The 14761-nt window shown below is 46.4% G+C and overlaps 1 protein-coding gene across 20 annotated transcripts in view; it reads right to left on the reverse strand.

Annotated features, from left to right (window-relative positions):
* EHMT1 (euchromatic histone lysine methyltransferase 1) overlaps positions 1-14761 on the reverse strand; it is a 121611-nt gene that overhangs the window by 39877 nt on the left and 66973 nt on the right. For 15 of the 20 annotated variants that reach the window (XM_055799259.1, XM_055799228.1, XM_027778161.2 and 12 more), the window contains exons 3-5: positions 11062-11618; positions 8431-8472; positions 1237-1414 (exon numbers count right to left, since the gene is read on the reverse strand). In XM_055799259.1, the coding sequence (XP_055655234.1) occupies positions 1237-1414; positions 8431-8472; positions 11062-11618 (777 nt within the window). Of the gene's footprint in view, positions 1-1236; positions 1415-8430; positions 8473-11061; positions 11619-11809; positions 11924-14761 lie in introns of all 20 variants that reach the window. The other 5 variants (XM_027778171.2, XM_027778168.2, XM_027778159.2 and 2 more) reach the window with 2 other exon arrangements.

Genomic DNA, 14761 nt, shown 5'->3' on the forward strand with positions numbered 1-14761 from the left:
CTGAGTACCCTCGCCACGCTCCTTCTGGTCCCTCCATCACCATACATAATATCAAATCCTTAAATTAGCCTGTGTTTGGCAGTACTGCTCCGCTGTAGGAGGCTGAATAGAATCCAACTTGCTCAAATAGATACTGCAAGGCTAATAATACCGACTTACAAGGAAAGCAATTGTACAATAACTGAAGAACACACAGGGAAAAGGTACCTGAAATAAAAAGCCGTTTGCCATTTAACCTCATTTCACACCTACTATGAAAGTTTGTTTGATTCCTTTCACTACTTTGATTGGGTCTTAATTTGTTAAGTCTCCCTTCTGGCCTTCTAATCAAATCAGTCATCACACTTCACTGCCTGATGCTGTCTTTGGTGAACACACATCAGAAGGACTCTTAGTATGGGACTCTTTTAAGAATAGCATACAGCAGGGAACAGCCAGCCTCAGTACCAGTATTATCATTTGCAGTTGCACAGCCTGTTCCTTGAAAGCATTTCCTCATCTCCCACTATGATGAAATTTCACCAAAAATGTACGAAGAGACCTCTCAAAAGAACGCTGTTAACCCAATTAATTTTATTTATAAGGCTGTAGTTCACAGTAAGCAGTTGTCGCGGTGATATACAAAGCCCTTCAGACCTGACAGAAACATCTTCAGAGTATCACCGAGGAAGACGGGATGGAAGTGTCTCCTCTAACAAAAACCTTTAGCAGAAGAGAGATCCTTGGTGTGTGGTGGTGCCTGACAGAGCAGCACGTCTACCTGCCCACGCCACCTGGGAGGGACCTGCACCCCACGAAACAAGGGAGCACGTGCCATGCAGTCCTTCCCTGTGGAGCAGAAAACTGGTGGACCTCACTTGGGAGGCTGCTTTAACAGGGGACCGCCAGAAGACGCCCTGTACAACACCCAGAGGTGAGCAGAAGGGAGCCCAGGGGACACCAGCATCGCGCTTGCAGCGCAACAGCCACTTGCAGAGAAGCAGCCAGATGAAACGGCCTCTGCCAAGCGAGGTCTGTGGCAGCAGCCCTACCGATGCCAGCAGAAAGGAAACCCCGAAGGACATTCAGTGGGAAAAAGGTACTAACGGAGGCTTCAGTTAACGAGGTTAACCTGCTTCATCTCCCACCTAACCTCCCTCACCTCCCACTTAACCTCCCTCACCTCCCACTCAGCCACACACACACGCAGCTTTGGGAGGTGGGTGCTGCCGAGGACTTTAACTCTCTCCTTTTTACCTGTCTGCGACTTCGTGGTGGCCACATAGCTCTGGTTCTGAGGTAGTGACTGGTGAAGGCCCGGGAGAGAGGGCAACGGCAACGGCTTCCCAAACTCCAGGATGTTTTTGTTGCCTTCCTCCTTGGATTCTTTTTGATCTCTGCTGTCTCTCCCATCTTTGGGGTCTTTACTTGCATGCTGGAAAACAAAACACAGGTAAATTGCACCTCCGCAGTTAAAGAAAAAAATAATAATCAGAAAATAAACTTAATTCCTTTCTCTCAAGCATAATCTTTTGAAGACAGGACCATGCATCCGGAACAAATGCGCACAGCCCCTGCTCTGGCACATAATGGTACTTTGCCTAAAGACTGCAAAACACTCCCAGCCTGCTGCCCGCTCACTGGGTGAAGGCTGCTGCCTTTGAGGGTGAGAGGCTACCTCACAGAGGCAGAGTGGCAGACCCAGAGCAACTGCAGTCACGGAAAGGATCAGACACTATTTACACAGGCATTTGGTTGGCTTTGGAGAAGACGGACAAATGCAACAAATAACATCTATTCCCTGAAACACTCCCCAGGCATGGCTGTCACATCAAGCATGCACAAGAACAGTCTCGCAGAGATGTTTTGGAAAAGCAGGCAGCAACGGGAAGGCATCCTTCCTTTTGGACAGCATTTGGCACCATCAGATCTTAGCAAAGGCTCCCACCTCTAGCCTGGCATACAACAAAACATGGGCAAAGTTGGCATTTGTTTGATGTTGCAGGTTCATGCCACTGGCGCAGCACAGACCTGCCCAAGCTTACTTTAAAGCAGGCACTCCTGACCCAGCTTTTGCAACACCAAACAGAGCAAGCTACAAGCTCCTACTGAAAACCACGAGAATTCTGTAGTTGCCACTGCCCTGCCTGTCGCTGGGGCCAGGCTCCCAGGTCCCAAGGCAGTTTGCACCTCCTCTGACTTGAGCTTGCACTTAAGGCAAAGTTTCATCCAGCATCTTTGGTCAGGAAAGCAGGGTTCCTACAGCTCCACATCCCAGCGCTGCACCTTTGGCAGCAACCACCGTATTAACAGAGCACGGGGCAAATGCTGCCACTCTGACTTGACATTTTACACTGGATTTGCCCCTCTTATGTATTTAACAGATGACCTAGCTGCATCCACGCCTCTCCATACATCTGTCCACTCAGCTGTCAGGTAGGAGGCAGGTTTGGCAAAGATGCTCCACAAAACCAAAAGCACAGTTAGCAGACCATGAGGTCTGCAGTGGCAATGTTTTAGTGCTGCTCCATTTGCAGGAAAATACTTCCTATGGGACTTCTGAAGCAACAGCTGAAATACCAAAACAGAAGAGAGGAACCCAAGCAAACAAAAGATAGGAATAAAAAGAAGCAAGAAATAAAAACACTCTTTAAAGTCCAGGTTCAGATAGGCGCTCTCAGACACTGCTTTCAAGTGATGTGACCTTGTGAACAAATGGGGAAGCGACTGATTCTCATAATTACGGCTCTGCCACGTGCACACTGCTGGCAGAAAGCAAGGACTCGGTCACAGACAGAAAAGCCATAATGATAATCAAAAATGACCTGCATAAAAAGGCCATCAAACTGCCAATGAGTCCTGCATCAAGCCCATAACTTATGGCTGAATTGCCACATCTTCTCTTAAAAGGCATCTAGTCTTGGATTAACAATTTCAAAGACAATAAATCTACCATATCCTTTGATATGTTGTTCCAATGCTTAATTGCTCTCGCTGTCAAATAATTAAATGCATTATGCTTTTTCAACTAAATTAAAAAGCCCTGTATCATCAGAAACTCTCACCCCAAGCAGATACTTATAGACTATGGCCAACTTCCTTTTTAAAAAAAAACCACCCAACTTTCTCTTCAGTAAGTTTAATAGAATGAGCAAATTAAGTGTCCATAGGATCATTTTCTGGACACTGAATCACTTCTGAGACTGCTCCCACTTGTTCTACCCCTTCAAAATGTACGTCAGGAGTGCTGGGCACAGTATACCAATGATAGTCTCAACAATACTATTTATACTTCTTAAAATTCCCTAGTTTACAGATCTAAAGGTTAACGGTAACTCTTGGCTACAAGATTATTCTGAGAATTCCCAAGTCCCCTGGAACATCCACTGCTTTCCATTTTTAACTTAAAATTAGAAAAATGAGCTTGGGAGAGGCAGATCTGACACAGAGCTGCCTGCAACAAGTATAAGCAAGGGCTGCATTTTTTGTTCTTTAAGTGCAGGTTCTTGCAACTGGTCTCTGATAAAATGTGCTGCTACTCCAAAACATCAAGAATTCACATTCAGACCATGCCAGATGGTTTGGAAGAACGTAATCAAATTTTAAATGAAAAACTAGTATGTTATTAGCTTGGGGTTTTTCTCTCCCCCTGTAATTACAGTATGGAAATAAATTTAAAATCTTCAATAGGGCTGCTAGACAACTGTTAAATGTGACTTTTTCATGGCAATTCCAGTAAACTAGTTTTTTAAACCAAATTAAGCCTTGTGAGATCTGGATTATTACTCGGAGGCATATGCAGTAATGTTAAAGAACACGAATTCCCACAGAGAGGTGACCAGATCTCTCAGGAAGCCTGATGGGATGGGAAGCTGAGCAGGCCAGCAGTAAAACATATGTATCTCACACACACACACGTGTGTTTGTGTATAAATATATATATATATAAATATTAATCTAAGGATTATAATAAAAAGGATCAGCAAAGATTTGAAAGCACTTACACTGAGTCTTCTCACCATCTTTCATCATTCTTAGCTAGATAGAAGTTTTTACTGTTCTGTTTTTTTTTTTAACCAGAACTTTACTGTTCTGATTAAATTTTACTCTTCCAGCAAGTAAGAGTGTTCAGTGGATGAAACTTTGTATTCTTTTCACATTTCTAATGTCTCTGAATTCTGCCACTTCCTTAACTCCAGCCTGTAGGTACAGCCCATCCTGGTCTCCAACACTGAGCCTTTATGCTCTGCTCTATCTGCTCCAAATGTAAATGCTGCTCCCAGATTACAGCAATCCACTTAAACGCAAAGCTCACAAATCCACCTGCAAGCCCCCAGCACCATCAGATGACTTCTCAAAAGACTGCACATCCATTTAGCTCCACCAAGTTCCCTGCTAGGGAAAAGGCTGTCCAAGGAAAACCTCAGGTCAAGGTTTCTCCTGCAGAAGAGGCAGGGCAGGCAGAGCAGCCACCTCCAGCCCTGCCACCCCATGCCCCTGCCCCAGGTTGGTAGGACCCATCTCCAAGCCACCTCTGTGGGCTACACAGTCACTGGCACAGCTGATAGCAGTGAACACTCCTTCTTCCAGTTTCATGATGGATGGGTTCCTCCTGCCTTCCCGGTTCCTAGCACAAGCACAGCATCAAGCAGGTACCTATAAAACTGCTTGCAGCTCAGGATCCATCCCAAGCAAACTCTTGCTCCTTGGCTTACAGCCTCTCTTACCTTTTAACAGCAGAGGACACTCGTGCTGGCAAAGCACAAAGGGGGCTGCCAACAGCAGGCACTTCAAAGAACCCAGTGGAGCTGATTGCTAGTCAACATCTACACATCCAATTTGCTGTGACAAATGCTAACACGCCCCTGCTTCATTTTCTGAAGATCCAGAGTCCTGTGCTAAAGGTGGAAAATGCAGACCAGCAATGCCGGAGCCTGCACCAGAAGCGACCACGCCGGGAAAGCGACGCACGGCTGTCAGTGATCTGTTGGGCACGGACTGATCTGCCAAGAATACTAACGAGGCCACGCACACTTTGAGTTGCCCACATTTTTAACTAAGCAGACTCCTACACCCAGAAATTGGATGAAGATCATCTTCCTTCCCTTAAACCAACAAACATTCAAGAGAGCAGAGGTGCTTTCATCTAACACCTACATGGGCTCCACTGCAAACAGCAAAATTAGAAGCAAGAAGCACTATTCCTGACCCTTGTAAACGCCACTGCTGTGTGTTATCCTTGTCCAAAGCAGCCATGGTCTTTTTCTTTTCCCCTCAATTATATTTAACAGTCAAGCACAGTTTTCATCTCCAGTTTTAAAGAAGCACAGTGAGGAGAATCCCATGCAAAGGCAACTTCAGTCTGAGCTCCCTGTGTTCACATGTTGTCCTAACCACCACACGTGTGGGCCACTGAAGGCCAAGAAAGGACCAAAAACAATAGAGAAAGAAAGTAACTGTGTCACTACATCCTCATTTCTTGCAGCTTCTCACGTGGTATCAGCTCATTCCATGGAAAAGGCTGTAACGTCACTATTTCATGTTGGGCATTGCAAGGAATAGCCAAGTAGCTGAAGACAGCTATTCCAAGGCTCAGGCCAGCATTTCTAGAGATGCTTGTGTCTGGAAACAGCAAAAATGGGACCACAACTATGTCCGACACCACTGGGAGAAAAATAATCAAGCAAACTGCTTAGGCTGGGACATGAACAGAGAATTTTACATGTTTATAAATATTAAACTCAAGTGCTCTCTACATTTTAATAGGATCGACCATGTTTCTATTATTGGCACTTAAGTCCCCTACCGCAGCAGGGAGAAGTTACTAAAAATGGCAAAAGACAGAATATCCCTTTTTTTTTTAGCCTTCCCCAAAGCAAAAATACAGAATAAACAAACCTTACTAATTAAACCCCACGCTAATTTGATAGACTGCACGCTGCATTCTTACCACAGCCCAGCAATTAAGAGGTCTTTCTATTACCAAATCAAGCAAGCTAGGAACAACCGAAGAGAAGCCAGACCAGAACTCCATCCGTGTGCTGCTGCAAGGATGCAACGACACCGGCAAAAGTCCCGCAGGTCCTGCTTTGGAGCAGAGCAGCTTTGACGAGTGCCGCAGGAGTGCTGTTCGCTCTCGACACCTGAAACCATCTCCAGCTTAGACATACGAGCTGCCTTATTTCTCTTCTTTTAAGGACTTTCATCTCCAGCACAGTACGAGCTTGAAACCAAAGCCAACTAGCCAGGAGGACTAAACTAACTGCCACCGCCACCGGGCAACACAGCAGCTGTCACGGAGCAACCCGCTTCTCTCCATCCATCACGCAGAGGGGTAACGAGATTTGTACCAAGGCGCTGCCTTTGAACACCACAAAGCAGCAGCTCCCAGGGGTATCTGCCTCTAACAACTGGTGAATGATATTTAAGCAAGAAATATCAGCCTGCTATAAAAAATTTATCACAAGCAGATGACAGCGCCTGTAGGAGCTGTAGTGGTGTTACTCTCCCTTTCCTCCACTGCTGCAGAATTACACTTTTCACCACCAAATTTCAGCGCAGCTGCCTGGGGATTCCAGCCACTGCCTAAGCCTTACCCTGGAGCAATAAAAAAAACCTGCATGGCTTTGGTCTTCATCTAGACCAAACAAGCTGCCAGGCTGATCCACCTATTAACGCCCTTTTATCTGCAGATTAACAAGCCCATTAGAAGCGGGATTCTGGTGCGACTTGGTTACAATTTGTGTGCGGTCATATCTGCATAAAATCGTAGCAGTTTAGGCTGCCAGGCAGACTTGCTTAAGTGTAGACGTTCCTAAACCAAGCTACAAACATGCATTTAATGGATTTCCGAACTTGCATCGTTCAGAGGTGTGTGCTCTGCTGGGTCAGGGGGAGGACACCCCACTCCTCATCCCTGTGCCCTCCTAGATGGAGCAGCTCCAGAGGAAGGGAGTGTCACACACCAGTCAAAATGAAACCGGGTAACACAAACCAGTTTCCACAGCAAGCCTCCTGACAGAAACAGGTCTGCTGGTGACCTGGGACTGGGACAGTTATTTCTGAGGGCTGTGGTCAGCAGCTGGAGCAGCCACCCAGCCAGTGTGGCCGTGTCAGCAGCACAAGCACAACCAGTTAAATATACAATTAAAAGTACTGCGCAATAGCGTTCATTTTCTACCTTCCTCTGCAGTAAACCCTCTACATAAGAAGTCCAGGGGTAGCCTATAGCCTCATCATGCCTGAAGATTTCCCACAGGGGATATTAAGCTGTGGCCAAGCTCACAAACATGGACTTTGCACTGTCAGTCTGCCTGCGCACACCTGGGTACCCATCTGGAGAGGGTTCCTTGATGGGTGCACCTTCCAGGTCCAGACAAGCTGACCGCAGCATTGCAATCAGATGCAGACTCTATCTCACTCTGCTCTGTACTCTCTTTTTATTTTTTTCCCCCCAAGGAGACAGTATCTCCATCACCATTTGAGTTTTCTGCATATTAGAAGGTCTTAGCCTGCTGAGCAATCCCAGATGCTTGCGAACCACCAACTGCCGCCTGCCTGGCCCCCAGAGATGAACATGAGATGTTCTTAGGCCAGGAGCTCCTGCAGAGCATCCCACAGACCTTGTCAGCACACTGCTGCAGTACTGCTGGACATTGACATGGAAAACAATACAGCAACAGCAACACCTGTGTGCACACAGAAAGAAAGCAGTTTACCAGTCCTGGGGTCAGATATTTAGTGGCAACGCTGCTTAAAGGTATAGTTTGATGCATACTGGTAGAAACACCAACACAAGCAAAGTGTCTCCTGCTCCAAGCTCCTCTTTCCTTCCTTCCCAGGCTTTGTCTCCGCTAGTTAAACTGGTACTCTACATTTTGGACTCACACTGTGAATCAGGCTGAGAGATTAATGTCATGGATTTCTGCACTATTTCTTCTGACAGTTCAGTTCCCCTGACCCCATCCTCTGCACAGCATAAAAAAATACCCCCAGGGACACACACCTCAAACTACAGCCTCGTGGTCACCACATAATGAATGGATACGTAACTTGGAATTCCCAATTCAGCCACCTGCTCTTCCTACCTCAAGAGAGAACTAAGCATGCTTTCACTACCTTTACCATCCTTTATCCCTTCCAGACACGTCTTAGTGGTATTAAGCTCAGAAACTGGAGTTTCTAAGCAGGAGGGGCCTTCTCCAAGCACAGGACACACACACACACACGCATACACTTGCCCTTCAGTCTGTTGCCTGGCCCTGGAAACCTTTGAGTTCTTAATGGGATTGTAAATGAATGAGGAAGTAAAGAAAGATTATTCCAAAAGGTGCAAAACTTGTGCAACTGCGCTATTCAGAAGGGGAGCAGAAATGATGCTGCCAAAAACTCTTCTGAGGTCTCTGTTCAAAAACCACCTTAACATGCAACAATATCAATTAAAACTGTCACCTGTTTCAGATTCAGCTTCGATCCCAATTCAGGAAGCAACTCCTAAACAGAGAAAAAGCTGGTTAAATTTGTGAGAAAATTATTTTCTTCCTTTCAAAGACCAATCCACATGCGCAGGAAAAGGCTACCAAGGTCCCCTGACAGCTATTGGATTACAGAAAATAACTTCTTGGCCCCAGTGGGTTTCTGCAGGAGCCAGTGGGAACAAATGTTTACACCCTGCAGACAACAAAATACCTTCCTCCCCTCCTCCAGGCAGCACAGGTCAGCAAGAACAGTCTACCAAGAAAACAACAATGCTTTAAAAAATATTAGCGAAGAAAATTACTGTGTACTGTAACGTCAATTCTGGGTGATTTCCACAATTTATTTCCTGGAATACAGCACCTGCTATGGTGGTGTTTTTGAAGGGGAAAAAGTATGAACGTGGAGGGTGGTGCGTGAAAAGTGACTGCAGTGCCGTGCTGCCGAGCCTCTTACAAGCAGCTCAACAGAGAAATCATCAGGACAGAAAAATGACAACTAGCAAGGACTCTGCTACCAAAAGAAAATAGCATGTAAATTCGAAAGACAATGGGGAAAAATTAGGCAGCAATTATCAGGAAGGCTGAACAAAACAGCTGTTTCATTGTCTTGCAGACACGAGATCAAATCTTGGTTTCACATTCAGATGCTAAGGCTTGAGCAGAGCACATGGGAACAGCCTCTTCTTACCACCCTCCCTGCGAATTTTGTTTCTCTCCCTATTTTAAGCCCCAGGGCAATGGGCAGAGGTGCTGAGGACAAGCTGTGCACCCAACAACTGCATGTTTCAGTTTTTGAAGCCACTGTTACTGTGTGAGCAAGTAATGATCAACAGCATGGTCACAGCCACTCCAGCACCCGCGCACTGCAAGCCTTCGTAGACGCAGCACACAGCTTTCTAGAGACAAACCTTGAAGCCCAAGGGGCTGCACAAAAATATTCTTTTGATGTATCATCAAATATGAATGAAGAAAACACTCCCTCCTAACCTCGCACTCATCTTTTAGAAGGGAATTGCCTCTTTCAATTGCTCAGCCCCAAGGGATCCCTCCCTGTCAAATTCCACAAGGGTCTGGGGGTTTGCCCGGCCTAATTTAAGCGCACAACAGGCTGCTGGAGGAAAGCTGAGAGGCAGTTTTGGTCGCAAAGCCTTGTTTGGGTAGGAGACAGCCTTCTGCGAGCTTTTCATCAGGCTGCATGTACTGCATCTGGGCTTCCCTGCCTGCTAGCCAGAAAACACAGCAGGGGTGCAGGAGCGAGAGAACCTAAATGCAATCAGGGGAAGAGAGAGGGGAAAATCAGCGGTTTAGGAGAATGGTTGAGAAATCATAGCAGGCGTGGTTTCTGCCCTCCTGCTGAGGCTGGGTGCCCACGAGGTTTATAATCTTGATGTGCTCTTTGGACTCCCACCTGCTTCCGGAGGCACAGGTGGTGCCACAGCCAAGGGCACCTTTCCCCATCTGTGGCTGGCTAGGAGCCACCCATCTTTTTTTTTCTCCTGCCTTCCCCTACTCCAAACCACAGCGATTCACAGCTTTGAGACCTTCACCTTGTATTATTGCTGAGCTGCAACACGTGGGTGACACCTGAGGATCACTTTGCATGTGCTGGGCCATGACATGCTGGGAGCTAAAGACAATCCATTGCACCAACCCCTACGAAGCTGCAGCAGCTTCCCATTTATTTCTGGGTGTGACTCACATTTCCAAGCAAGGCTTGTAATCCTTTCCTAGGTGCAGGATACCTAAAGGCCAGCCTCTCTCCATCATTAGCACAATGAGAGGATCTAGCTCACTGCAGCTAAATATAAAGCGTCACAGGGCTGGAGACCAAGTGCTCACAGTGGAGATCTGCCTGTTCCAGTATCCATTCCCTACCTTTGGCAAAAGAACCCAAAAATAACCAAAAGAACCAAACTTGGCCAGTGACAAAGTCCCGTTTCTGTTCACCCTGCTACAACATCAATGCACCAGATGACTTCCCATCTCCTTTTGCCTCCTAGAAAAAAAGGCAGAACTCTGTTTAAGTGATGGTAAATCCACCCCTAAGCATTCTGGAGTGAAGATTTCTGAACAAGTTGCATTACTGCAGGCAACAGAGAGAGAGAAAACATCATCTGGTTTACCACTGTAACGATATGGCAATGCAATCAAGTTGCCTAACATATCAGCTTCTTGACAGCTTCCGAGCTTAGGAGAAGCCTCAAGTTAACACGCTATGCTTAATTTCCTTTGGGTCAAACTTGTAAGAAATATAATTTGTTTCACAAGCAGCTCTGGATTTCAGCTGATGGCTGATGAGCGATACAGCCAAGAGAGAAAGGCCATTTAGTGTCTCACATAAATCTGTCGGAGAAGGTAATTGATCAATTACATATTTAGAAACACACTGGGGAAGAGGGCTGATGGTAGCCATGTGACTGTTTTAACACCTCTGTCTCTCTGTAGGAAGAGAGGGAAAAAACAGAAATAAAATATATGCAATAAAAAAATAATCAATCCACTCAGCAGGACACCTCCGAACTGCAGGTGTTCCCAATGCAGCAAGGTATCCCTCTCACACACACAGAGCAAGCCAAGAGCAATCGCAGCAGCCCATATACATTACCAGGCTAGGGGTGGGTTTAGGCATTGTCTTCCGTGCTCTGTGGACCTTGACTTCAGCGTTAGCAGCGGTGGCCTTTTTAGCATCCATGTCCTTACTGCCCTCCCCGAGCTTGGCTGGCATCGTGGCTTGCATCTGAGAAAAGGAGCCCACAGTTCTCCCTTTGCTTGCTCCTCCTGGAAGGGTTTTTGCAGCATGGCCGGTGAGAGAAGCAAAGGTGCTGGTAGTCCTTAGAGGTTGCTCCTGTGCCATCTGCTTGGTTAGAATATATCCATTGCTCCCTGTTACAGAAGTCTGTGTGAAGTCATTAGCTTTCATATGGTTTTGCTTCCCAGTCTCGCCATCTCGTTCAGAAATGCCATTTTCTGCTATCCTATTTAATTTAGTACTGGAGTCCTGCTGGCTCACTTTCGTATTGTCCTGAGTGTTTTTAGCTGGGTTTGGGTGGCTACCAGCTTCACTGTGCTCACAGGAACCATTGGTTTCACCGTCTACTGCCATTTTTGGTTCCCCCGCTTGCTTTTCTGTAGCACTTTCATCTGCAGCCATGGCATTAAACCCTGGAGAAAAAGGGAGGGTAAGGAGGAAGAGAGGAGGAAGAAAAGGGTCACAAGCAGTATCAACACTCCAAAAAGAAGGTACAGCTACTTACAGTGGCTAACGAAGAACAAATCTCTCCTCCAGAACACTGCTTGCTATATGTATAAAGATATATTACACATATATCTCTCCATTTAGGTTGCTTACCTACCTGACTGGCTTGCCTGGATCCTCAGATGGTGAAAACTGGGGTGGGTGGCTCAGTTGAAAGCAGTGCACTCACTCTCACTTGCCTCAGCTGCAGATGTGGCCATTTATTCCCCAACTATGGATTTTTCAAGGTAAATATTATCTTTAGCTTTTCCAATAACTACATTTATTGGACCATATGTCAACACCTCGCATGTCAAACAAAATGCTGTCCAATCTCCCATTCAGATCTCTGGCAAAGGTCTTCACAATGCCAGACTGAGACAAGAAAAGCCTGCTGGTGGGGCTGTATGGGTGATCTCTTGTGGCACAGACACAGCTGAGCAGCCAAATGTCTACATCAGGGCTCTGCCACTACATGAAACATTGCAAGGAATAACCCCCTGGCCATCACAGCTCTCCTGGCAATGCTGTCCACTGGAGACTGGCTCTTGCGCTGGGATGAAGCAGCGCAGGAGCAGTGTCATTTCAGAGGCAACAGCCAGAGTAAAGACAGGAGCGAAGCATGTTAATGCAATCCTAGACTAAAATAATTACATGATTCAAATGCAGCATGACTGACTAAAAGCTCATGCACAGATAAACCAGGAGTGTCCATGTAAAAAGACTGGGGTTTTTCCTCCTTTCCAAACATTCTTCCCCCATCGATGAATCTGTCCCATCAGAGATTCCAGACCTGAGCTGAAAAAAATCCAAGTACGAATGCCATGCACTTGCAGAAAGGTTTCCAACATGACAAACTAGCAGCTCCCCAGGCAACCCCGAGTGATAACAATTCACTGGCACGATCAGTAAAATGATTAAATCAACCTGCTGTTAGGGATTCCTTGTATTGTTTTCCTTCCAGAGGCCAGACAGTTATGAAAAGCATCACAAGAAGTACCAGCAAAAGCTCTGTTCGAGTGGGCTGTCAAAGCAGGTAGGACTGATTCACAACCAGCTCAAATCACAGCAATTTTCACCTACAGTATTCAGAAGGAGCCCGAGTCAAATCAACAGACAACGCTGCAAGTCAGACCAGCACGCTGGGTATCAGCATCTTATTTCATGCTGCTCTTGAAGCCCAAACACTCAAGGAAAACAACACCCTGAATGTCTCGACCTGGCAAAAACCTGATGCAAGGCTAAAGCATGAAGAAGATCCAAGATCCTGAATCCCAGGATGTCAAGTCCAATATACCTGGGCTGACTGTTCGAAGCCAAGCTCTGCTGCATGCCCCCAAGCACAGGCAGCTCAGTGCAAACATCTGCGGGGAGGAGAAGCAGCGCTGCACAGCTCGCCAGAACTGCTCTTCCCAAAACGCACCACATTCCCTCTCCAGTCAGTGACAATTGGGAAGAAAAATCTCTCCCCAACTATTTGAGGGCCTCCCCCTCCTTTCTACCCCTTTCCAATGCATTCATTCAGTCCATCTCCTTACCATTGGGTTGACCTAAAAGACACTGATACAGATTTCTGCACAAACAGCACTGCAGATCTAGACTCTAAAAGCATTCTAGTACCTGAAACAACCGTATTATTCCCTAAACTTCCTGGGTTTGGTGTTCATCTGAGATTTAAAGACAAACATTTCCAGCACCAAACTGAAAGCCTCCTTAGAACCGGTCAATACGCTTAGACCACCCAATCTGACCTCCAGCTTGAAGCACGGTCAGTGCTGAATTCAAACCCGGTTGGTGAGGGCTCTGCCCAGGTGGGTCTCCAGGACCTGCTGCAGTGCCCAACTTGCTCCAGCCTAGTCCTACCCATAAATTACAAGGGGGACAGTCCTAGTCCTGGCTCTGTATTTCCAACTGAAAGCCACAGACACTGGGCACAAAGCATCTTACTGGAAGGTGTCTCCAGACCCTGATGACAAGCGGTATCTCCTCGCTGGGGTTCAACTCTGGCCGTTTTTCCCGACGAGACACGTGCACTAAGCAGTCCATTCCCCCCAAACTCAGGCTACCCAGTCTGTGACTGCCTCCCATGCGGAATCTGCTGGCTCAGAGCCTCCAAAAAGAGCTCCAAAACAAGCTCCTCGGTGCTTGCTGAAGCACACACAAGGGGGCAGAGGCAGAACCCCCACCTCCAGTAGGCAGTAACTGACTGGCTTTCCAAGCATGACTCAAAGCCATCATCTCCATCTGCTGCCCTCTCTGAGCACCCAAACCACCTTCTGTGTACTGAAAGCTCTGGTAAGACACACAAGGGTTTGTTTTGGGTAGCAACAACTCTGGGAGAAGATAAAGTGCTAAGTTTTTCACTCATTTAACTATTAGCAAGGTCTTGGACAGAGGGAACCAACAGCCATGCCCTTATTCTTTCAGTCCTTGTTTCTCTTTTCACAATCAGTGTCTTTAAAAGGTCATGCTGTGGCCATTTGCTGAAACAGTTGTTTAAAGTCAGTGCCAGAAGAAAACAAAAAATGAGCTCCCTAACCACAGACGGAGGTTTCTAGCACTCAGCACTAGGCACCTGGAAGAATGAAGCCTTCAATATTTGTTGATTTAAATTCTGTGCACTCCCACCACAGCAGTCAAGTAACTGCAGTGGCTGTGTATTAGATAAACTGTAAAAGCAGAGGGCAAGAATTACTCTACCTGCCACAAAGGTAACCAAAACAAGGTAAATTAGAGCACTGCCTTAGGGGAAAGAGTAACTGCATTCCTCCAGAAAACGTCACAGACTTTATGAAAAATCTATGAAGCTAAAATTAAAATCCCACATACGGTTTCCCACACACACACACACTCTCATTAAGTGTGCAAAATGCAATCTGGTTGTGGAAGTGCCATCAATCCCCTATAAACAGGCACCAGACATCCAAATCTATATGACTAGAGATTTGACAAAAGAAAAGAGAGGAAATTCCATAGTCCCTGAAGTTGCGCACAACTTCACAGCAGTGGTCAGGGGTATGGTTTTGATTTAACAGGATTACGCACCCACTCTGCCCTGCCGGAGGTGACT

This window comes from Falco peregrinus, chromosome 1, assembly GCF_023634155.1.
Source record: "Falco peregrinus isolate bFalPer1 chromosome 1, bFalPer1.pri, whole genome shotgun sequence".
NCBI classification, from domain to species: Eukaryota; Metazoa; Chordata; class Aves; order Falconiformes; family Falconidae; genus Falco; species Falco peregrinus.